This window comes from Eleutherodactylus coqui, chromosome 13, assembly GCF_035609145.1.
Source record: "Eleutherodactylus coqui strain aEleCoq1 chromosome 13, aEleCoq1.hap1, whole genome shotgun sequence".
Classification (NCBI taxonomy): domain Eukaryota; kingdom Metazoa; phylum Chordata; class Amphibia; order Anura; family Eleutherodactylidae; genus Eleutherodactylus; species Eleutherodactylus coqui.
Window position 1 is genome coordinate 125,534,252 of NC_089849.1, and position 24,737 is coordinate 125,558,988.

At 46.4% G+C, this 24,737-nt stretch overlaps 1 protein-coding gene across 1 annotated transcript in view; it reads right to left on the bottom strand.

Moving 5' to 3' along the window:
* ACY3 (aminoacylase 3) overlaps positions 1-24,737 on the bottom strand; it is a 125,466-nt gene that overhangs the window by 70,376 nt on the left and 30,353 nt on the right. Inside the window, exons 3-4 of the mRNA XM_066586931.1 lie at positions 2,946-3,141; positions 1,590-1,683 (exon numbers count right to left, since the gene is read on the bottom strand). Of these exons, the coding sequence (XP_066443028.1) occupies positions 1,590-1,683; positions 2,946-3,141 (290 nt within the window). The remainder of the gene's footprint in view (positions 1-1,589; positions 1,684-2,945; positions 3,142-24,737) is intronic.

The window sequence follows — 24,737 nt, forward strand, 5'->3', positions numbered from 1 at the left end:
TTTGCTGTATGGCAGCTTGGGATAAACAAAACCATCGTACTGAACTGGACTAGCACTACAGAATAGAAGTACTTTACCTGCAAGTTAAGAGCAACTTGAAGCTACCAGTTCATTTAACAAAGGGTAGTTATGCTGGACTTCATTTATTAGGAAGAGGGAGTCTGGATAGGGAACTAAATAGTTAATGGTGATTAGGCAGTTCACGGTTGTAAATCCCGTAGCTGGAGCTGAGCTGTGACAAGCCCCAGAGGGAAGGGAGCTTCTGTTTCATTTCGCGTTGCACAGTTAGAAATTATAATAGTGTTGAGAGATGGAAGTCAGGGGGACAGTATGGAGTGAGTTGGTGATGAGTTCAATCGGAGTGGAAAGAGATGGAGAGCAAGAAACAAAGGGGGGAAGAATGGCCACAGCCATGCTGTCCTCTCCTCTGTTCTGTTGCAATTAGAGATTTGTTATGTAAACTTTCAAGCAATCCTGTGTGCAGCAAATAAATCACTGTTATGCTGAGAAAAACTGTTGGTTCTTCAAAACCTTACAGCTCTGTTTTCTACACAGACACAAGCGTCAGACAAGCAGCTGAGAATCTTCGTAGGAATTTCGTGAGAAAACTTGAGCACAGTGTTTAATGATGGGCAATTTACTGTTAGTCGGAAGATGGGGGTTTTCAGATCTCATCACTTCTCTCTATATAGCTCCTCCTTGGCTCAGATGCTGCCTTCCCAGAACTTCTTTATCCACGTATAACGTGTTAAAATGTGTATATTCAAGTAGTATTTGCAATTTTTGGTGTTTAATATTATTGCAGAAAAGTAAATGGTGTGCCTGTAGTTTACTTACAAACGTGCATTGTCTTATTTTGCTACCAAAGGCTTTTATTCCAGGCACTGGCGTCACAATCACCTAACTCCATTAGTCATCCAGATCCTGTTGTATATCTTCAACAGTGCCCAAGATTACAAAGCGTGTGCTGCACTCATCACCAACATGACACGTTTCTCAGCCACATCTTAGAAACCGCTCAGAGTGCAGGCTTCTTCCGCTTGTCGCACCATAGTGATGTAATGCGCTGACCTGCTGATGCTGTTATTTAGCCAACGTATGTTGCTGCTTGTCACTACATTAGGCCTCATTCACACTCCATGCTATAGGAAGATCAATATGATACCCATAGAAGTCCAGGAGGTATTACGGTTTGCTTTCATGGTGACATACTCCATCACATGCCGCATTCTCCTCCTAGACGACATACCTCATGTCATATGTCCCTGCAGTCTTACACTAAAGACACTCTCACACAGGCATTTTTCTACACCGTCTGGAGGGTGCCACTCCATTCAATGCAACAGGGTTGCGTAGAAGCATTCGGTTTTCTCCAGTAGTCGCATTGACGATGAATGGATTAGTGCCACACACGCATGAGTGCCGTTCAGTGTCCTTCTCACTGTGTGGGTTTGCAATGATCCCTCAATGAGGAGGACAGCGGGACATGGGACCCCTGTTCTCAGGATCAATGGTTATTGTGTTCTACATGGCATGTCCTTAAGTAGACTGAAGAATAAATCCATATATATACTTGTACTCATACTCACCAATGCCAGCTTTACCAACAGAAGCCAGATCATACAGCTCTGATCCATGTTCCATGTACACATATATTCGAGGGTTGAAGTTGGGGAGATGGGTCTGGAAATAAAGATGAGATACGTAAAAGATACATAAGAGAACGTTTATGACAACTTGTAACGATCTATCACTATACGGCTGACAGTCCTTCATACGTTTAGGCACTGTTCACACAGAGTTTTATTGACGGTGATTCGGACGCAGATTGTGCTCTGATGTCCATATTTACATCCCATAGAGTTCAGTAGGAATCGGCTCCATAGCGCGGGAATTTTAAAATCCGTGTAGCAGAAAAAAAAGAATTGATCTGTTAATTCTTGACATGGTTTCGGCAGAGAAACTGCGTTGGGTTGCCGAACGTGGATCCTTGGATTTGTGCTGTGGATTATGTGGCAGATCTACGTTGGCAACCATCCCTGAATCCGCCACACTCCATGTGAACATGGCCTGAAGGCTCCTTCACAAATGGGAATTTTAGTTTAATTCTTTTAGGCACAAAAACCATCAACTTCTTGAAATCTCATCTTATTGCTTTTCTGTAAAATGCTGTGGATTTTCTGCAGCCATTTCCCCAGCCTCAAATTTCCCATCAACACTGGCAGGTGGGTTTAACCCCATTTGAAGGAGTTTAATCCGCAGCATAAATTGACATACTGAGGATTTAAGATCCACACTGCCAGTCCATTTACACTGCAGATTTCTCCGGCGGTGTCTGGATGAGATTCCTTGGAATGTCATCGGCTTTACTTCTACTATCATATGCTACGTATTTTCTGCATTCACATCTGTGGTGCACGATGCACATCTCACCGTCTATGTGAACATGGCAGAATAGATCCCAAATCTGCAACAGGAATCTACAGCCGAGCCACAGACGTCTGGCATGGATTTGCATTGAGTTTTCTGCAGATTTAGCCTTATCTGTGTGTTGGGTTCCTGATGAGGATTCCATGTGAAATCCACGCCAAGAAGTGATGTCACTACTTATTTCTTCCAGATGTCGATTTCAGATCTCTGCTGTATAGACTACAGTGAAGATTTCCATTAGAGACAATGGAGACGTTAATGACAGATTATTTGTGGATTTGATATGGGATTAGCGTGGATTCCAGGTCGGATCTGCCGTGTGAACGAGGCCTGAGAGAAACCATCTACTTGTTGAAATGACATGTCAAACTTTTCAAAAAAGTCATGTTCAATGCAAAACTGAGTGCCACATGTGGAGATTTCTGGGGGGACATAATCCTGGTTGTCAGTTCTTGTGTCTGTGAATAGTAACTTTATGTCAGACCGCAGCCCCTCGATGTGCAGGGTGGCGTTACCTGTATGTAGTGGCATACGTGCATCTCCAGGGGCTTGTGAGCTTCACTGATGATCAGGCAGATGCCCATGTTAGACGTCGTGTTGTGTAAATCCAGTATCATGTCATAAGCGTTCATGCTTCCTCGTGGGCCGAACACCCGGTTGATCTCTCGGGCCCGCTTCACTTCATATGGCTCGTCTTGTGACCCTGAGGAACTAGAAGAAGGAAGTCCATGGCATTATCACCAATTAGGATGTTGAGTTAAGATATATTGTGAAAAACTGGAGGACAGACCGCGCTCTCAGGGGGCAAATGCAATTTTGGTCAGAGAAAAACCAACTAGCCTGCAAATATGAAGGGGTTTTCCAGGGAGAATACTACTGATGATTATCCTCAGGATAGGTCATCAATAGTCGATCGGCTGGGCTCCGTCACTTGGGACCCCCACCGATCAGCTGGCAATTTTTCACTGCTCTTCTCTTTCTGGGGTCCCTATAGTAACACGCATTTGTTGTGGCCCAGAGTTGGGCGTCTCTGGTTGGTATGTGTCTGTCTCATGAGTATTTGTCATTTGTGTATCTGTGTGCCCTGTGTTGGTGCTAACAAGCTTTGTTGTGGCAAATCTATCTTCCCTGACTTGTTGCTGTGTGTTGCATTGTGGGAGTTTAGGGGAAGTTGGGAGGCAGAGTCTGGAGTAGAGACGGGAGCAGAGATGTAGTCGGTGGAGGACGTGTCAGTGGGAGGCTGCAGCTCGTCTTGTTTCTACCTGCACAGAGCCGCCGGCCTCTCGTTGCCGTGGGATATCTCCCCTCCGGGGACTGAAGCTCAGAATAACGGTTCCTGTTAGGACAAGTCAGGAGGAGTAACTAGCAAGTAAGGAAGAGCAGAGTTGTGTGCTGGCCCACCGTGTCAGGGGTGTGCCCCCGGGGGTCGACTATCAGACTGAGAACACCTAGATAGCGGGAAGGAAAGCGCCTACTAGGAAACTAGGAGTGTAACAGAGCTGAACCAGAAGGAAGCCCGCCAGAAGGGTCCTGTCTGACACTGGATATTCGCCCGTGTGAACGGATGCAGTGGAAACCAATGGCTCAGATGGTCGCTTGTATCGGTCAGGTGTAAAAACGTTGCCGTTTATGCGCTCGTGTGAATGAAGCCTCAGACTGGACTCACGCGTGGAAATCGCCCTTGTGAATGCGTCCTCAGACACTCAGGATGGTAATCTTCCCCCATAAGATGTCCCATCAGCGGCCGCTGCCTGAGCTGTCTGTCTGCGGCGCGAGGAGATCATTCTCTGCTTCCCGCCGGCCGTACGGACAGTCCAACGTGTGTCAGGCGGAAGTCCAGGCTGTTGGAATGTTACATATCAGGCTTATTCACACGAACGCATGCGCTAATAACTTCATCCATACGGCCCGTATCTTCACATAAATGAGGGCAGGAGATGCAGGACGCCGGCTGATAGGTTTGTTTGCCCGTTTTCACGCTTGCATGTTACACCCTTCCCATGGTATGAATTCGATTAAATCCCTAATTAGGGTGAGCGGTCTCCTGTTCCCTGCGTTGTACAAGGGTAACTCCCTCACCCTCCTTTTTTTTCAACTGCCATACGAGTCTATGGAAGATTTCTGCATAAGGGTGAACACCCACTTGCGTCTTTCTTGCACATTTTGTTAATGTGATTGTCAATGGGACTTTCTAATGTTAAAAACGCATCACAAGTTTGTGCTTTTGCGATTTTTTGTGCGATACGTTTTTAACATTAGAAAGTCCCATTGACAATTGCGTAAAAAAACCCGCAACAAAAACACAAGTGGGTGTTCACCCTAAGGCTGTCTTCACACTTGCGAGAAAATCACGTGTTTTTTACGCAATGCCCGAACACGGACAAAGACACCTCAAGTTCTATCGTTTCACGGACTAATATTTTGCCAGGAAACAACCTGTTCGCCTTAATGAAGCCGTTGTAATGGAAGCTTCACTTGGTCGCGTTATACTGGCGAGTTTTTTTAGTTACTGAACAGCCTCCGCAAATACGTTTGTGTGAAGTTGGCCTCATCGGTGTTCAAGGAGACCATTCTGTCTCTGCAAATGTATGAGGGCATGCTTAAACACATAAGAATGGCTAAAGAGAGCGCCCACTCTCCTGGGTACAGCCAGTACTTGCTTCAATCCAACACGTGTTTAAGTGTGATGACCAGGCTGGTCACATGTGCCACGCGAGTAGCATGCATCCTACAACCCAGATGCAGTGCAAGGACAATGTTCTTGTCATTACCAGCGACCACATTTTCCAGTGTGCGAGGAGATGGCTGGCATGAGATGTCCTTCTCCATGCACAGCAACTCCTGCCCTGTGTGGCTTTTCTTGCCGAGGCTCAGCAGGTGTAAGGCAGTATAGCAGCACTTCACCTTGCAGGGGGAAGGAGTGTAAGCTACGCTCTACCCACTCAGGGACAGGAAGACGTCTGTTGAGGAGAAGGAGGATAGCCACCTGGTATGAGAAGTTGAACCAGTGCGGCACAACTATGGAAGCGTCAGTAATGCCTGGCCTAGTTGTGGTGCATCATGTAGCGGGCAGGGTCAGTCCTTTGGCCGGGAAAGATGGCGGGGATAAATCTAATGATATGTCATGGGTGGCTCTAACATCTTTTCCAACAACTCCAAGGTATAGTCGGCCCAGCTGCACACAGGACCAGGAAATAGAAAACTGTGCTGAATAACTTAATTACCTGTTCTGTCATCGTGACGCCAGTGCCCCTTCACAGTGAAGTAAGAGGGATACTAACATCCACAGTCAAAGAGACAGTTTTAAAACCAGAGGCACACGGTTTTCTTCCACTTGTACAGTTCAAGTGTGAGGGTATATGTATATATTGCCATGTGTTTTTATGCTTTTATACCTGTATGCAAGTTCTATTCAAAGTTAAAATGAGAAAAACTTATATGTCGCCTTACATCAGATATTCCAAAAGCTTGCAAGGCTGAGAGAGATGTTTCCAGAAATTCAGAGATGATACAGAACCGAACACGAAGGCCGCGTACTTGGCTGTTTTCCCAGAAGCGCCATATCTAGATAACGACTGTTCAACTACGTACATAACTTTCACTGTCTCAGGCCGGAAATCCGGACTTCCCATATATGGTTATGCGGTGAATTTGAGCCAATGAGCCCATCACCCATTCCTAGTTATGAGACCAAAGGGTATAAGATCCCATGTAATCTGTAAAAAAGTGCGCAGTCATGTCCCCGTGTGAGGAACTATACCAGACCTCCGTGTGTGGTGTCTCTTCTTTACCGCCGGCAGCGGGGCATTGGGGTGGGCCTGATTGGTGCTGTATGCAGAATTTCCCTGACACAAGGAAAAGGTTTCCAAAAAACAGCATTTAACAGTCTTAGGCATTACAATGCAAACACTTCGTGCAGATTCTTCCCTCAACAAGTTTGTATCCACTCTCCACTCTGAATATCCGCAGTCTAAGTTATCTGCATATACCGCATACACTTCACTTGTCTCCATCACAATCATTCCGCTGGATACTTAGTTTCTCAGCTGCATTTCTTACTGCGGTAGATGAATGGAGGGACCATGCACTCGCCACCGCCGACTCCCAAGAGAACAGGATCTGCTCCCCACACTCTCCAGAGGAAAGGCCTCCCATCGCTGCGGGAGTTAGCCCCGGACTCGGCTCGAGAAAGCTCCAGATCTCCTGTCTCCTCTCGCGGTCTCTTTCTCCAATCACATCTCCACTCAACTTTAGCTGCTGCTCTCGCGCATCACACCTCCTCTCTTCCCGATGACAACCACACACTTTTTGCTTCTCCCTCCTTTCTCTGACTCATCACCCATGTCACGCATTCAGCAGGGTAGGGAGACAGAACACACAACTAGGATAGGATGAGTTAACACAAGACACAAACACCAATACTATAGTATCCTCTAAAATAGCACCCCACAGTGGAGGAAATGGATATGGCTGCCTGCACACGGACAGCGCTGCCCAATCTGAAGTGGACGTCCGCCTGCAGATTCTGCAGCTAATACCACCCACAGCATGCTATGGAAAAGCGTTTTTTCCTCTACACGAGCGGAAATCAATTCAGCTCAAGGACGAAAAATCGCAGTATGCTCTATTTCACTGCGGATTCTGCACAGACAGCTTCCATTGAAGTCAATGCAAGCCGTCTGACCCACGGCCCTTCCAACATTGCGGACAGGTCAGGATTTTAAAAAAACAAAAACTGTACTGCGCATGTCCGGCGGCGAGCCGTGCGGACCATCCGCAGTACAGAAAAAGAAGAAGAATGTCAGGTACGCGTGGATGACTGGTGGGCACAGGGTTGGATTCTGCTGCAGGCTCCAGTACCGCACACTGCTTGTAACTGCCCCAGTACCCCACACTGTAGAGTAAGTACCCCAGGGTACTGGTGTATCCTGTCTCCACTGGAAGAATGGGTGGAGACATGGGTTGGCCTGGTTGAGTTTTAGGGGAGGGCTTGTTGACGCCCACAACAGCGCTCCCATCTCCCCTGCTGTCAGTATCTTGCCTCCAATCTGCCATGGCGACTCGGCGTCACTCTGCTCCTGCTGTGAGTCTCCCATGCTGAACCCGCTGCCTGTGCTCCCTGAGTCGCTGTGACTGTCAGCTGCCATCGGCTGTCTATTGGCTCCCTCTGCCCTGGCATCCTAACTGCCATCCTCCGCTCACAGCCCCGCTGTCACTGCGTCCCCTCACGCCATGCCATGTGACGGAGCCGCGCTCCCTTACTCTTCGCTGGCACTGTCCTCTCCTCTGTGCTTTCGGATGCGCTGTCAGTCTCCTCTCTAGGTGTCCGCGCTCCCTCACTCTCCTCTGGCGCTCTATGCTCTCGGGTGCCGCCCACTGTCAGTCTCCTCTCTGGCAACTGCACTAAGACATAGAGCAGAGCCACCTTCTGGGGCATGGGAATGGCATGCCATATTGCAGGGAGGCTGGCGGCAACACAATTACAGCCGGGCCCATTGCAGGGAGGCTGGCGGGGAAGCGGCTTGAAGCTGAGACAGGAGGGCATCACACAGCCCAGCCAATTAGCAAATCTGGGTGTACCCTATACCTCCCACAGCAAAATCCCATGTCTCCACGCATTTTTGTGGTGGAGACAAGGTAAACCAGAACCCTGCCCCAGTACTACACAATGCTTGTAACTGCCCCAGTACCCCACACTGCTTGTAATTGGCTCAGTATCCCAAACTGCTTGTAAATGCCCCAGTACCCCACACTGCTTGTTACTGCCCAGTACCACCACACTGCTTGTAACAGCCCCAGCACCCCACGCTGCTTGTAATTGGCTTAGTATCCCACACTGCTTGTAACTGCCCCAGTACCCCCAACACTGCTTGTAACTGTCCAGTACCCCCATACTGCTTGTAACTGTCCAGTACCCCCACACTGCTTGTACCTGCCCAGTGCCCCACACTTCTTGTACCTGCCCAGTACCCGCACACTGCTTGTAACTGCCCAGTACCACCACACTACTTGTAACAGCCCCAGTACCCCCACACTGCTTGTAACTGCCACAGTACCCCCATACTGCTAGTAAGTGCCCCAGTAACCCGACAATGCTTGTAGCTGCCGCAGTATACCCACACTGCTTGTAACTGCCCCAGTACCCCCATACTGCTTGTAACTGCCCAGTACCCAACACTGCTTGTAACTGCCACAATACCCCACACTGCTTGTAACTGCGCCAGTACACCACACTGCTTGTAACTGCCACAATACCCCACACTGCTTGTAACTGCGCCAGTACACCACACTGCTTGTAACTGCCCCAGTACCCCACACTGCTTGTAATTGGCTCAGTATCCCACACTGCTTGTAACTACCACAGTACCTCCAACACTGCTTGTAACTGGCCAGTGCTACACACTTCTTGTACCTGCCCAGTGCCCCACACTTCTTGTACCTGCCAAGTGCCCCACACTTCTTGTACCTGCCCAGTACCCGCACACTGCTTGTAACTGCCACGGTACCCCCATACTGCTAGTAAGTGCCCCAGTACCCCGATACTGCTTGTAGCTGCCGCAGTATCCCCACACTGCTTGTAACTGCCCCTGTACCGCCATACTGCTTGTAACTGCCCAGTACCCCACACTGTTTATAACTGCCACAATACCCCCCACTGCTTGTAACTGCCCCAGTACCCCCACACTGCTTGTAACTGCCCCAGTACCCCACACTGCTTGTAACTGCCCCAGTACCCCCACACTGCTTGTAACTGCCCCAGTACCCCACACTGCTTTGGAGAGAAAAAAAATTCCACTTGCTCCATCCACTACAAATTACACTGGAGCAGATTGCGTGCAGTGATTATAACACACAGCGCGCTGCACGCTCTGCTATTACACGGCTGTTCTGGACTTTTTGAATGGATAAACTATCCTCTGATACTAATAGTACTGAATGCCTAGAAATAATCCGGGTTTAAACATTCTGAATGTGAATGGCCAGAAGCAACATAAACCCTCTGGTATTAATGCTCAGTAAAATATAAACCTATGTTATACCGCAGACAGACAAACACCTAGATTTATAACCCCAGTGTGCAGCGGTCCGTCCGTAAACATGGCGGCATCAGGACTGCTCTGATGTAATAGTCTGGTCACTGGAGTATCTATGGAGGACGGCCGATCCCAGATTCTTAGTAGAGACTGACCGATATCTAACATCTGGCTGTAGAACCCCTAATAGTAACGATCCAGTAGTCCTACAGCCAGATGTTAGATATCGGTCTCAGTCAGTCTCTACTAAGGTTAACTCCAACTCTGGGATATCAATTACCTACTTACAAAAGACTTTATCCAATTAGGAGACTGCAGCAATATAGAGATTAGTAAAGCGCACGGAGCAAGTCTTCTAAGTTACAGCTAATCAATCAGACTTGCAATAATCTAAAATCTGCTTGTATAGCATGACGGAGCTCCAAATGTTTGAAAGACCTAGAATTTGGTATTTGATACACAATCTGAATAGAATGGAAAGCCAGAGGGTGCGTGGAAAATGTGATCCATGTACGTAACACTACATGACGGCCAGTAACACACTCCACTGGATTCATGTAGATGGGGAGATGCAGTGGGCTTCAGGTGATGGTGGATCAGTGCATGTTTTATCACCTTTATATCCGCATAACACGCCATAAAGAGACATGGCAGCATTGCTACAGTCTACCACCAATGGGCAAAGACTATTTCAGAGGCCAAATAATAGCCGTATATGTTGGGGCTGACTGGCAACTGTGATCCTTAGAAACTTGTAAAGTAGACAAACTAAAACCAGGGGGATTTGCCTTGCCAATAAAAGGAGCACAGGATACTATCAAGATGTTTAAAAAAGAAGAGGTAAGTAGGATAGGGCAATAAATGAGGTATATAAATTTGGGCAGGTAAATGATTTTGAATAAGGAACAGAGGAAGAGGGGCCTAAGTCTTGAGCGTTTGCTCAGTAGAACACACCAGGGGATCTAGGTAAAGCTGACAATACTGCTCAAGATCTGTGGTTACATTGATTTCCAAATATTTAAGCTGAGGCAGACTTCTGGAGGGGGCTGAGAGGGGTCAGGAGGATATATATGAGGTGCTAAGTGCTAGAGGGTGAACTTGACCCAATTCACTCTCAGGCTTGAAAAGGACCCAGATTAACCTATAAAATGTAGGAGAGTCAGGGAAGGACCATCATCCACAAGGTATTGCAGTAGCCCGCAGAACAACCATAAACCCAAACCAAAATGGGGAAGCAGATGAGGTGCACGCTCCTCACATGGATTCCAACTTCAAGAAATCCACCAAAACATATCGTACAAAGAGTTGTTAGAGCAGCACAGAGGAATCTTCAACTCTCTGTACCGTCATCCACATATAATGAGACTTCCATAACGATGGATGCTATGGGAACACTCCTAATGTTGGGTGGAGGGTTGTTCTTCATGATTAGATGTGTGGTAAAATCAGGCCAATTTTCACAGAATGAGATCTGGTCAGCCTAACTCGATTTTTGGTGAAAAAAAAAATCTTTCACAAAGAAAGAGGTAGGGGGATGTGTGCCTGTGTAATGTCCAACCAAGATGTGCTGGATCTGTCACTCGCAGATCTCCCACAACTTTAAGCAAACATTGATAAACAGAACAAAAATATGGGAAATTTTGTTCCTATATAACTAAACACAGAGGAGGAACCTGCCTGAAAGCAGGGCGATCGTCCTGATAAGGATGGCCCTGACCACGTACCTTGGCTCCTAGTTGCCCCTATGTGGTAAAGGGGAAAAACACAAGAAACCAAAAATAGGAAAGCAAACAAGTGCAGTACTTAGCTCTGAGATACATCGGTAGCTAAGAGATCCAGTACCAACCTCTGACTGCTAGCCCAGCCAGAGAGACACTGACAAATCAACAGCAATTCAGCTCCTTATCAGGCCCAGCTATATAGCCCTGACAATTACCCACAGGTGCGACTAAACACGTCACACCTAATGCCACACCCACCGGAGCCAGAGGATGTAGAAACACATCCAAAACCAGCACCAGTACCAGATATTGCAAAGCAGCAATCCCAGAACCACCGAACAGTACCTTCCATTTTAGTAGGGGCTCCAGGACCCTTAGGACCAGGTCGATTCAGATTCAGTCTGTGAAAAATTTTCACCAGCTGATCTGCATGGACATCTGCTGCCGGTACCCATGTCCTCTCCTCAGGACCATAACCATGCTAATGCACTAAATACTGTAGTGATCTCCAAACTTGTCGAGAGTCTACTATGCAACTTATCTCAGCATGGAAATCTCCATCAACCAGGACGGGGGCTGGCGGAGGTGAACCATTTCCTGAATAAACAAACTTCTTTAAAAGAGATTTATGAAACACATTACACAGGATACATTTTTTTCAATGATTTTGAAAAGACTGATAAACCGTGGATTTAACTTAAAAGACTGTCGTTTGAGTTTTATGTTCTTAGTTGTCAACCAGACCAAGTCTCCCACCAAGAAATTAGTCCTTTCAAAACGTATATTCACTACTCGCTTGAAATTTTTAGCCATGCTCTGAAGATTTTTCTGAATATCTTCCCACGCCGCCTTAATGTAAGAGGAGAAATCATTCTCCTCAGGTACCTCCGACTCTTCCTTAGAAAAGGGACCAAAACATGGATGGAGCCCATAATTACAAAAGAAATTCATCCTCGTAGATTCCAACGATCTATTGTTAAGTGCGAATTCAGCTAAAGGCAAAAACCTCCAACCAATCCTCCTGATTCTCTGAGACATAACAAGTATTGTTCCAGACTCTGGTTAAATCTCTCTGTCTGGCCATTAGTCTCTGGGTGATAGGCTGGGGAAAACGAGAGCTTGATACCCAACTGGGAGCAAACAAAACGCTAGAATCTGGAAACAAACTGGACCCCACGGTTAGACACAATATTTGATAATAGTCCATGCAACCTCACAATATGAGTAATGAACAATCTGACAAGTTTTTAGCATTGGGAAAATCGGGAAAAGCTACAAAATGACACATCTTGCTAAAACTATCAACCACAACCCAGATGACCGTATTACTTTCCGAAAGTGGCAAATCCGTAATAAAGTCCATAGACAAATTAGTCCAAGGTTTTACAGGTTTTTGCAAAGGCATCAACCTCCCAGCAGGGGAATTATGAGGCGATTTTGTCCTGGCACAAACCTCACATGAAGAGAACAAGCTGAATAGGTCTCGCTGCAATAATGGCCAACAAAAAATTCTTGTGAGTAATTTACGGGTATTACTAATTCCCGGATGAAGGGCTAACACAGAACTATGTACTTCAGACAGCATCTGCAGCCTCAAATGAACAAGGGAAGACTCACTGGAGCTAAATCCTCTGCTTTACGGATTTGTTCCTCCAAATCCAGTGAAACTGCGGACACCACAACCCGCTCAGAAAGAATGGCTGCAGGAGGTTCATCAGAAGTCACCGGGACAAAACTCCTGGAAAGGGAATCGGCCTTAACATTTCTACTGCCACGATAAGTAACCAGAAAGTCAAAACGCAAATAAAATTGTGACCACCTTGCCTGTCTTGAGTTAAGTCTTTTAGCTGACTCTAAGTAGATCTGTTTTGTGTGATCTGTGAAAACTGTCACCTTATGCTAAGTCCCCTCAAGGAGATGCCGCCACTACTCAAATGCCCACTTAATTGCCAACAGCTCTCCATCACCAATGTCGTAATTTTGCTCAGTAATAGAAAATTTATGTGAAAAAAAACGCACAAGGGCTTAGATTTTGCAACATACTAGTTTCCTGAGAAAGCACTGCCCCAACCCCAAACTCTGAGGCATCAACCTCCAACACGAAAGGTCTGGATGAGTCTGGTTGCACTAGAACCGGGGCCGTCGCAAAACATCTCTTCAAGGCATGAAAAGATTGTAATGCCCTTGGGGACCATTTGGAAGGGAAACAACCATTCTTTGTCATATTAGTCAAAGGTTTGACTACCACCAAAGATCCTGTGATAAATGTCCGATAGTAATTTGCGAAAGTCAGAAAACTCTGAAGCGCCTTCACATTCTCTGGTAACACCGAGTCCCGCACTACCCAGACCTTCTCCGAATCCATCTTGTCCCAGAAATGTGATCTCCTGTACAGAAAAAAAAAACCACATTTTTCCTTTTCGCAAATTATTATTACGCAATGCCTGTATACTGGCCCAGAACATCATCCTGGTCCCCTCCATAAATGTCATACAGGTTTTATTCTATGTAGATGCACTATGCAAAGCTAGTCCTGTCATATCCAGTGTGTGTGTGTTTCACAGCTGCAGCGCTTGAGAGGTTAACTTTAATAAAATCATTGCCTGCATGTAAATGTATCGGTCTGTCACGTCATGTGGTGTGAGTGGGGGTATAAATAGGAGTGATTGAGAGTGGGAAAGGAGTTCCATCTTGTCTGCTACCTGAGTGTCACCTAACACAGAGCCACATGGAAGCACCTTCAGCTTCCATGTAGGTGAAGATGGAAGAGAAGGAGAGATATCCTATAGCGATTGGAGTCTGGATGTGACTGGAGTGAGTCCAAAGACCATAAGAAAGAGCATCCCCCAAATAATTCTGTATATAGAGACCCATTGTACAGGTACCAATTCATACCACAAGTTTTTCTATGTGGCCATCCAACTTAAGGATCACCGTATAGAGGTATGCTGCTGAGTTACACCCACGCATCTGCCATGCGGGGTGTTATCACTAATCCTTAAGTAAATAATTGTTGCCAGAGTGTGTGTGGAGTGACCCCTAACCCTCCTCCTTCTCTGGAGTGCTCGTAGTCCAGGAGCGGTACCTGGCAGAGAACGTGGACTGTAGGACCAGTTTCACCTGTGTATCCTCCCTGATCTCTGAGCTCTGTCTGCTACACTTTGAAGAATTGTACCTGCATTGTTTTGAATAACTGGTTGCCTAAATTACTTCAAGTAAAGTTATATAGGGGCCCTAACCGTTCCTGGGGACTCGAGGTACGATACACAAGTCTCTGTGTTTATTCTCCACTGCGTAGCATACCGGTGTGTGAGAATGGTGACGTCATGAGTGATAACTACTACCCTCATCATCCTATTTATTGGCATTCGCTATTCTAGGGGTGTCAAAGGTGTTCTGCAATCCAGCTCTGGCCTTGGCTACGTGTCATCCCTCTGGAACCAGAGCTTGGTGTAGTGGCCCAGAATACCATCCTCGTCCCCTCCATAAATGTCATACATGTTTTGTCTCATGTGGATGCACTGTGCAAAGCTGTCATGTCATTTTCTGTATGTGTGCTGCACAGCTGCAGAGTCTGAGGGTTAACTTTAATAAAATCATTGCCTGTCAGCTCTGTCTACTGAATGTAGCTATTCTATTGTGTCATGTGGTACAAGTGAGATTATAAATTAGAGAGATTGAGAGCGGGAAAGGAGTTCTGAGTCCATCTTCAGGAGGAGAGTGTGCTAACACAGAGCTGCATGGAAGCACCTTTAGTTTCCATGTAGGTGAAGATGGAGGAAGAAGAGCGACATCCCGTAGTGTTTGGAGTGTGGATATGAGAGGAGTGAGTCCCAGCAACAAAGAAAGGGTACACAACCATAAGTAATTCTGAAACAGGTACCCGTTCACACCACAGGCCTTTCCTGTGCGGCCGTCCGGCATTAGGATCACCACACAGAGGTATGTTATTGTGACACCCATACATCTGCTGTGCGGGGTGTATATTGGCTAAGCCTTCTGTTGATAATTGTTTGCCAGAGTGTATGCAGAGTGACCCCTACCACCTTCCTCCTCCGGAGTGCTCCCAATCCAGGACCGGTGACATACAGATAACGTGGACTGTAGGGCCGTATTCATCCTGTGTATCCTCCATACCTCTGAGCTTTAGCCTGTAACTACTGAAAGTGAATTGTACCTGTATTACCTGTTATACAAAGGTATTACCAAGTAAAAGTTATACCGGGCCCTAACCGTTCCTAGGGACCCAAGGTACTATACACAAGTCTCTGTGTTTATTACTCTGTCGCATAGAATATCGGTGTGTGGGAATAGTGGCGTCATGAGTGATTGGTACTACTACTCCTCCCATCCCCTTTATTGGCACTCCCTGCCAAAAGAGTGTCGAAGCTGGCCTGCGATTCTGCTCTGGCCTTGGCTACGTGTCATCCCTCAGGGACCAAAGCCTGGTAAGTGCCACCATGATGAGACACCACTTATCCCTCACAGCTCTTCACATTACCTAGGTGCCCAGGGTCATCCCTCTGGGGTGTTGCACTGATAAGTGCCGCCGTTACAAGCCAACACTTTACCCTCCCAGCTCTTCATGTTTGTTAAGTGTCTAGGGTCCCCCTCTGGGGTGTTGCACCTGGAGGACCTGATGAACATGAGAAATGTGTGAACTGAAATCTGATGAGAAGATAAGAATGTCGTCGAGAAATACCAGAACAAAGCAGCCGATAAATTCATAGAGGACTTCATTAATAAAAGACTGGAAAACTGCAGGACCGTTTGTTAAATAAAACGCCATTGCCAAGTTCTCATAATGCACTTTGGGGGTGTTAAATGCGGTTTTCCACTTGTCCCCCTCCTTAATCTTAATTAAATTATATGCCCCTCGTAGATCTAACTTTGAAAACCAGTTGGCCCCATTCAGCTGTGCAAACAACTTAAAGGGGTTGTCCCGCGGCAGCAAGTGGGTCTATACACTTCTGTATGGCCATATTAATGCACTTTGTAATGTACATTGTGCATTAATTATGAGCCATACAGAAGTTATAAGAAGTTTTTCACTTACCTGCTCCGTTGCTGGCGTCCTCGTTTCCATGGAGCCCGCCTAATTTTCGCCGTCTAATGGCCAAATTAGACGCACTTGCGCAGTCCGGGTCTTCTGCTTTTCTCAATGGGGCTCCGTGTAGCTCCGCCCCGTCACGTGCCGATTCCAGCCATTCAGGAGGCTGGAATCGGCAATGGACCGCACAGAAGCCCTGCGGTCCACCGAAGGAAGAAGATCCCGGCGGCCATCTTCAGCCGGTAAGTAAGAAGTCACCGGAGCGCGGGGATTCAGGTAAGCGCTGTGTGGTGTTCTTTTTTAACCCCTGCATCGGGGTTGTCTCGCGCCGAACAGGGGGGGGGGGGGGGGGGTTTGAAAAAAAAAAACCCCGTTTCGGCGCGGGACAACCCCTTTAACAAAAAACGTCGGCCAGTGGAGACTTTGAGGGGCGTATGTGTTTTTTTCTAAAGCTGTCCTGGATATAAACCTCTAGAGCCTGTCTCTCAGGAGCAGTCAGGTTATACATGAGATTTTTAGGCACTTTAGTCTGGGATGAGTTCAATGGAGCAATCCCCCTCTCTGTGAGGCGGTAACTTGTCTACTCCGTTCTGCTCAAAGACATTAGAAAAGTCAGATAAATAATCAGGCAAATCATCCACTTGCACGGAAGACACCTTCACAGATATACAACATGTTTTACAGAAAGGGCTCCATTGAGAAATGTCTCCCATCTCCCAATCCATCACGGGATTATGCAACTGCAACCAAGGCAACCCTAAGACTATCTGCATTGGAAGGGATTCCATAATATAAAGGGTAATCATCTCTGTATGAAATAATGCAATCTTGAGACAAAGATACGGAACACAGAACTTCAAACACTTCTGTGATAGTGGAGAGGCATCGATGGCAGAGACCGGAATGGGTGAATCCAGAGGTTTTACCTCTAACCCCAAAAGTTTTACCATCTCCTGATGAATTAGACTGACACCAGCTCCACAGTCCAAAAAGACTATGATCGGACCCCTATCACCCCCAAAGAGTATCTCAGCAGGAAGAACCAGCCTGGAGGACGACATCCAGGCAATCTGTGGGCCGAGAGGAACCTCCCTTCTAACCTCCAGGCCACCTAGTTTTTCGGCTGTGACATACGGTGAGGACAATTCTGTACAAAATGTCTAGTTTGACTGCAGAGAAAGCACCGCCCTCTCACCTGACCCCTCTTCTCTCTACTAACATTGCCAGCTAATGAACCCAGTTTCATGGGTTCCTCCCCCTCAGAAGGTAAGAAAGCAAAAGGAAAGAAAAGTCCATTATGCCTTTCTCTTACCCGTCTACCAACTCTGAAGACTAACGATATCGCATCATCAAAACTTTGAGGAACTGGATAAACCACCAATAAGTCTTTACTTTTATCAAGAAGACTTCAGTCGGACTGGCTTCGCAAAGCAGGGTCATTCCGTTGAGTTTCAGTTGCTCAATGTCAGAATTCGGCGCTGAAATCCTCAGTGGAAGAGTCTCCCTGATGCATACCTCTGATCTTTCCCTCTGCCAGCGACACCCTATCGGGGTCATCATAGATTAAACCTAGGGTATTCAAATTTTCTCAGTAGAACAAAGGATAGTTCTATTGGAGAGCTAATAATTTCAGATCACGCCCCGATGGCTATTGACTTACAAGATAGGATTCCTAAAGGAAGTTACTATTTGTAGAGATTTCCATCACACCCGGCTACTCATGAGAGCTTTTCAAACTTTACTTCAGGGTTGGTGGTTAGAATTTATTGCTGACAATGACCAACATCTAAATGACTCTCAGTTATTATGGGACGCTGCAAAGGTGGTCATTTGTGGGAAAAGCAATGGCATATCTAAACAATCTAAAAAAAAAACTATTACAAACAAGATAGAACACTATAGTGCACAGCTACAAGTGGCATACACCTCATTCCAATCCTCCCGCAAGCCACAAACCAGACAGTTATAGGCAAGATACTAAGCAGGCTTATGAGTCATGGAAAAACCGAATCAGTCCTATGGTGAAGCCCACTTATTTAAACATTTAAAAGCAGCAAATTAATGGCTAACTCACTGAAGGTCTCCTTACAATGCAGCGTGTCCCTTGTCTTCGCGACTTAAGGGGTTACTTACAAACTCACCCGAAAGCAGTTAATGATATTTTTTGTCAATACTATGCTAATCTATACTCGAAGGCAGTGATGGCGAACCTTTTAGAGACCCAGTGCCCAAACTGCAACTCAAAACCCACTTATTTACTGCAAAGTGCCAACACGTCAGGGGGCGGGGCTTATCACAACATACTATTTTACCCCCATTGTACAGGGCCGCTTCAAAGACAGCGTGCAGATTTTCACTGCTTTTTGGACGCGGAAATACTGCAGAATGTCCTCAGCGGAAATTTCTGTGGAAAACTCTGCAGCATTTCCACATCCAAAAAGCAGTCAAAGTCTGCAGAGTGACCCCCTCACCGCAGCCCCCAGTAATAATAGTGACACCCCACAGTGGCTCCCAGTAATAATAGTGACACCCCACAGCAGCTCCCAGTAATAATAGTGACACCCCACAGCAGCCCCCAGTAGCAATAGTGATACTCCATAGCGGCCCCCAGTAATAATAATGACACCACACAGTGGCCCCCAGTAGCAATAGTGACACCCCACAGCAGCCCCCACTAGCAATAGTGACACCCCACAGCGACCCCCAGTGTAATAGTGACATCCCACAGCTGCCCTAGTGTAATAGTGACATCTCACAGCGGCCCCCTATTTTCCCCCGAGACCCACATATTTACCACCTTCTCCTCATGGAAGCGCCGCTCCTCCTCTACCCGGCGCACCCTCCAGCAGCGCTGATCACAGGTGCACACTGACGTCAGTGTGCTGCCGGACACCTCCTCCCCCTGCTCTCGCAGAACTAAGTAGGAGACATCGGGAGAGGGGGGACGAGGATCCCGGCTGCACACTGACATCACAGTGTGCGCCTGGATCAGCACAGATAGCAGCGCTGCTGAGTGAATGCTGGCAGGGGAGCCGCGGCCCCTGACGGTATTTACTATCGTGGGGAACGGTCTAAGGCGACGTGTGCCAGCAGGGAGGGCTCTGGCACACGTGCCGTAGGTTTGCCACCACTGCTCTAAGGGTTCAGAAGACCCAAATATAGCATCCTTTATGCCCTCCCATATCTCTTTACCCTCCTTAATAGTGGAAGAGAAACTCTTGCTTAATGCACCAATCTCCCAAATAGAGATCAAGGCAGCTATTTCCAATCTTAAATCTAAAAAAGCTCCAGGACTTGATGGCTATACAAGTGATTTTTGAAAAATTTTGGAAGATCCCAAAACTCTGATGCTCGAAAAGGTATATGATGGATATATGAACAATTTCCCTATGCCTGAGCATACAAACACAGCATATATTAAACTATTACCAAAACCAGGCAGAGACCCAAATGATGCAACAGCTTACCGCCCAATCTCATTAAAAAAATACAGATTTAAAACTCATGGCCAAGATCATGGCGGACCGACTGGCTAGCATTTTGCCTCATCTCATCTCACCTTCTCAGGGGGGGTTTGTTAAGGGTAGATCAGCTATCACCAATATCTGCAAAATACTGACAATTCTTGACATTATTAAAATCCATCCACTATCACACCTGTCCCCAGCAATACTAACAATAGACGCTGAAAAAGCCTTTGACAACATATCTTGGAGATGGTTGGAGGAGGTAATGAGCAAGATGGGCTTTGAAGGACCTTTTTACTCCTATTTATGGAATTTGTATCAGCCGCTGATGGCACAAATATATGCTTCAGGCTTGCTTTCTCCCAAATTCCCATTGCAAAAGGGAACAAGACAAGGGTGTCCACTGTCACCATTGCTCTTTAACATTGCCAAAGAGCCGCTACTCCGCATCATAGAGGGAGATGCTGAGATGCAGGGTATTAAAATATCTAACGCAACTGTCAAGTCAATGTTTTTTGCAGATGACGTCCTTCTTGCTTTGGCTCGACCAGAGCAAGACCTTATGAAAATATTTTCCCTGGTTATACTTTCCCCAGGCGGGTCTTGCCCGCCACTGATGCTGGACTCCCCCTTACTGTTTCGACAAGGAATGGCGGCAGATCTGATCCCCTACTAGCAACATAAGCCCCCACTCGGCGCTTAAGCAGAGCTAGACACATTGGAGAATGGGTCCCTAGTCTCTGCCCCACCAGAACATTTGCACTATGTCATAAGATAACATACCGCTCATCATATATCAGCATTCTTTGTCGTGTTCACTAACTTCGCAAGCAATATGACTAAAACCAAAGGTAAAATGCTAAAGACCCCATCTAAGGGCACCCTACTAAATATGTTTGCATTTCAATCCCAGACAGACCCTCCTTCCCCTACGGCCTCCCAATGCCCATCAGACCATGAGGTTGGACATGAGACCACGGAAGCTAGGCATATTACTGCAGACCATTCCACCCTGCTGGAACAGATGAAGAAGATCTTTAAAACCGAATTGTCCGCAGCCGTTCGTGACTTCTCTGACCAAATACGAGACCTGGGCCAGAGGACGAACGATTTGGAGAAAAAAACTGAGGACATTATCGATACTATATAAGCAGATCGCAGCTATGTGGCAGATCTGGAAACTAAAATTGATCAGTTGGAGGCCAAATACGAAGATTTGGAAAATAGGTCTCGCTGCTCTAACATCAGAATCTGGGGTCTTCAAGAGACCATCACGGCCTTAAAAGAAACTACTATCAATGTATTTTCCACGCTACTGCCTCAGATTGACCAAGCTTCATTGAGGATCGATCTAATCCACAGGGCACTGGCTACACCCCCAAATCCAGACCTCCCCAGAGATGTCGTTCTCAAGTTGCACTACAGCGAGGTCAGAGACCAGCTTTTGGCAGCGGCCAGGAACCGTTCTCCACTACCTGGCATGTCGTCCTCGGTCCAACTGTATGCTGATATAGCTCCTTCTACACTGGTGATGCGAAGAGCCTTCCGGCCAGTTACACAAGCTTTGAGCTCAGATAACATCAGATACAAGTGGGGATTTCCATTCGCTCTCCTCTTCCAACACCAGGGAAGATCATATTCAGTAAAATCCCTGGAGGAGGCGTACGGGACTCTGGAGAGGGCTCAGATCCGGGTGGAGAGACCCCAGGAGGTTGGGCAGTCACGACCTCGTCCGGGACTAACCTGGATCACCCCGCGCCCGCTGCAAACCAGATCTGGACTATCTAATCGAAGCTCGGGGGTTAGTGACCCCAATATACCATAAAATTCGGGCATGTTTGATCCGGCTCCGGTTCTTGGTTTCTCTCCCTCTCTTCCCCCTTGATCATGTTTAGAGGAGGGGGAGATGGTTGGGGGAGGATTGGGAGATGAGAAGATAGTGCTTAAAGGGGATAGCTCTGCTATTATTGTAGAACTTGGTCGGGGTGGGGGCGAGCCCTGTGGTCCGGTCTGCGGGGGGCGCCACCACGCTGATCAGGAAAAATTGATTACGCCAATATGCCAGTTACTAAGTGCTAGTCCAATGGTGGTTTAATAGATGCGGAGTAGTTTAAAGATGGTTGGTTCCTTGAGAGGAAATACCGATTTAACTACACTAGATGTTACACATCCACAGCTATCAAGAAACATAGAGGTGTCTTGACACTGTTACATAATTGATTCCCTTTCCAGGTTGAAGAGACAGAGAGTGATCAGGAAGGGAGATTCTGTCTTGTATTGGGCAAACTACACGACCAACCAATATCGATAATCAATATGTACGCCCCCTCCGAAAACCCATGGCCCACACTGAGATTTATCTCTAGGAAAATCATGCTCTATCCACAACACAAGATAATATGGGGGGGAACTTTAACTTTCCCTTTAGCGCGATACTAGGCAGATCGAGTGACAACCCAGACAGATTTTTGGCCTCGCAAAGAAAAGAATGGGAGAATAAACTATCTCAGCACAGGCTAGTGGACAGTTGGAGGGAAATCCACGAAAAAAAAGAGGTTATACCTTTTTCTCATCGTCAAGCCAAACATACTCAAGACTTGACTACATCTTGATTTCCACATCTTTTCTGCCCCATTTAGCGACCACTAGACATTACTCATGTGTTTGGTCAGATCACGACCTTATGCTGTGTGAGATTAATGAAGATATGGCTACAAGAAATATATTTGGATGGCGGTTAAACGAAGCCTTAGTTCGGGATCCCACCATCTCAAATAAAATTTCCAATCAAATCTCTGAGTTCTTTGATCTCAATAGTGGCCCAGAAGCAAAGCCCCAATGGGTATGGCTATCCCATAAGGCGTATATTCGAGGGCAGTTTATTCGGTTGGCATCCCAGAAAAAAAAGGAGAAATCACAAGCTTGCCAAGCGCTGGAAAGAAAGTTATTTCTCCTAGAAAACGTAATCAGCGCACCCCTTCACGGGCAACAACTAAGGAGATCAGAGATACTAAGATGCAACTTAACGCCCTCCTGTCAGAAAAAGTAGAGCTGGCATTGCAATGGACCAAATGTAAATATTATAAATACGCCAATAAACCAGATAGATTACTAGCAGAAAAGCTGCGGGACACACAAAGGCTTAACTCAGTATTTAAACTATACACTCCCCAAAGCACCACAACTACTAACCCAAATAAGATTTACAATACATTTGCCAGCTTTTACGCTTCCCTATACCAAGAACATAAGGGGGGAGGGGAATGCCTAGGGAACGAGTTCATAGAATCCCTCCCGATTCCCACCATTTCCCAAGAACAAAGAGAGTCTTTAAATGTAGATTTTACTGCAGAAGAAATAGCAGAAGCAATAGACAAACTGAAATTAGGGAAGGCCCAGGGCCCAGACGGCCTCACAGCCATTTAATACAAAAAATACAAAGATATATTAATTAAACCCCTACATGATATGTTCCAGACCCTGATGGATGGAAAAACTCCGCCACAGGAATTCCTAAACTCTAACTTAACAGTGATCCCCAAGGCCAACAAGGACCCTCTAACCCCAAAGAATTATAGACCTATATCTCTCTTGAATATAGACTATAAACTATTCACTAGTATCTTAGCAACCTGTATAAATCAATTCCTTCCTAAACTAGTCTATAAAGATCAGGTGGGGTTCATTCCATATAGACAGGCCCCAGATAATACCAGGAAAGTTCTGGATATCAATGACCAGACACAGAAAAACTCTTTGACTCTCCTTGCTTTAGATATTGAAAAGGCATTTGACTCCCTATCCTGGAATTACTTATTTTTCGTATTACAACAAATGGGATTTGGTGGCCATTTATGCAGGCCGTTAGATCCCTCTACTCCTCGCCATCCACCCTCTTAAAACTACCAACGACCAGGGTAACTCCAATCCCAATAAGGTGAGGCACCCGTCAAGGATGTCCCCTCTCGCCTGCACTTTTCGCACTAACAATAGAACCTTTAACAATTGCAATACGACGGAATCCCAATATAAAAGGAGTTAATCTGGGGAAGGAGGAGTACAAACTAAGTTTATTTGCAGATGATCTACTACTCACTATCACTCAACCGTTGACATCTCTGCCGAACCTAATGGGCTTACTTGAAAAATGGGCGTCCCTCGTGGGACTAAAATTAAATTCCGATAAAGGTGACATTGCCTATGTAAACACACCACCCTCTGTGTCAAAATTAGTGAATTTAAATTTTGGCTTCCAACAACAGGCACACTATAGCCCATATCTGGGAGTCAACCTGACCACCTCAAAATCCACCCTATATAAGTGGAATTATCCACCCCTGATAAGGAAACTCGCCTCAGACCTGCTAAAATGGGACGACCCAATGCTATTCTGGGTGGGAAGAATACATGCTGTTAAAATGAACCTACTCTCGCGAATACTTTATCTCTTCTGAACCCTGCCCATTTCAATCCCAAGAGAAGCTCTAAATAATCTCCAAAAACTTATCTTTAAGTTTATCTGGGCCAATAAACATGCTAGAATAAGAAATGAAGTTATGTACTACCATAAGAGATAAGGGGGTCTCTCGGTTTCTAACTTGAGGAAGTACTATACAGCGGCTAGAATAGCACAATGGATTGAGACTCTGGGGGGGAGACAGAGCCCCATTATGGGTAGAATTGGAAGCATCAAGAATAGCTCCCCACACATTCCCAGAATTGATATGGTCTGATGGACCTATGGTTACTAACTTACATGACTTAAAGGGGTTGTCCCACGAAAGCAAGTGGGGTTAAACACTTCTGTATGGCCATATTAATGCAATTTGTAATATACATCGTGCATTAAATATTGGCCATACAGAAGTTATATACTTCCTCCCCCCCCCCCCCCCGTGTTGGCGTCCCCGTCTCCATGGCGCCGACTGAAGCCTTCTTCTCCCTCGATTAGACGCAGTCTGCTCTTCTCTCCCGTTGAATGGGGCCGCTCCGGAGCAGCCCCATTCAACGGGACAGAGAGGCAGACTGCGCAAGT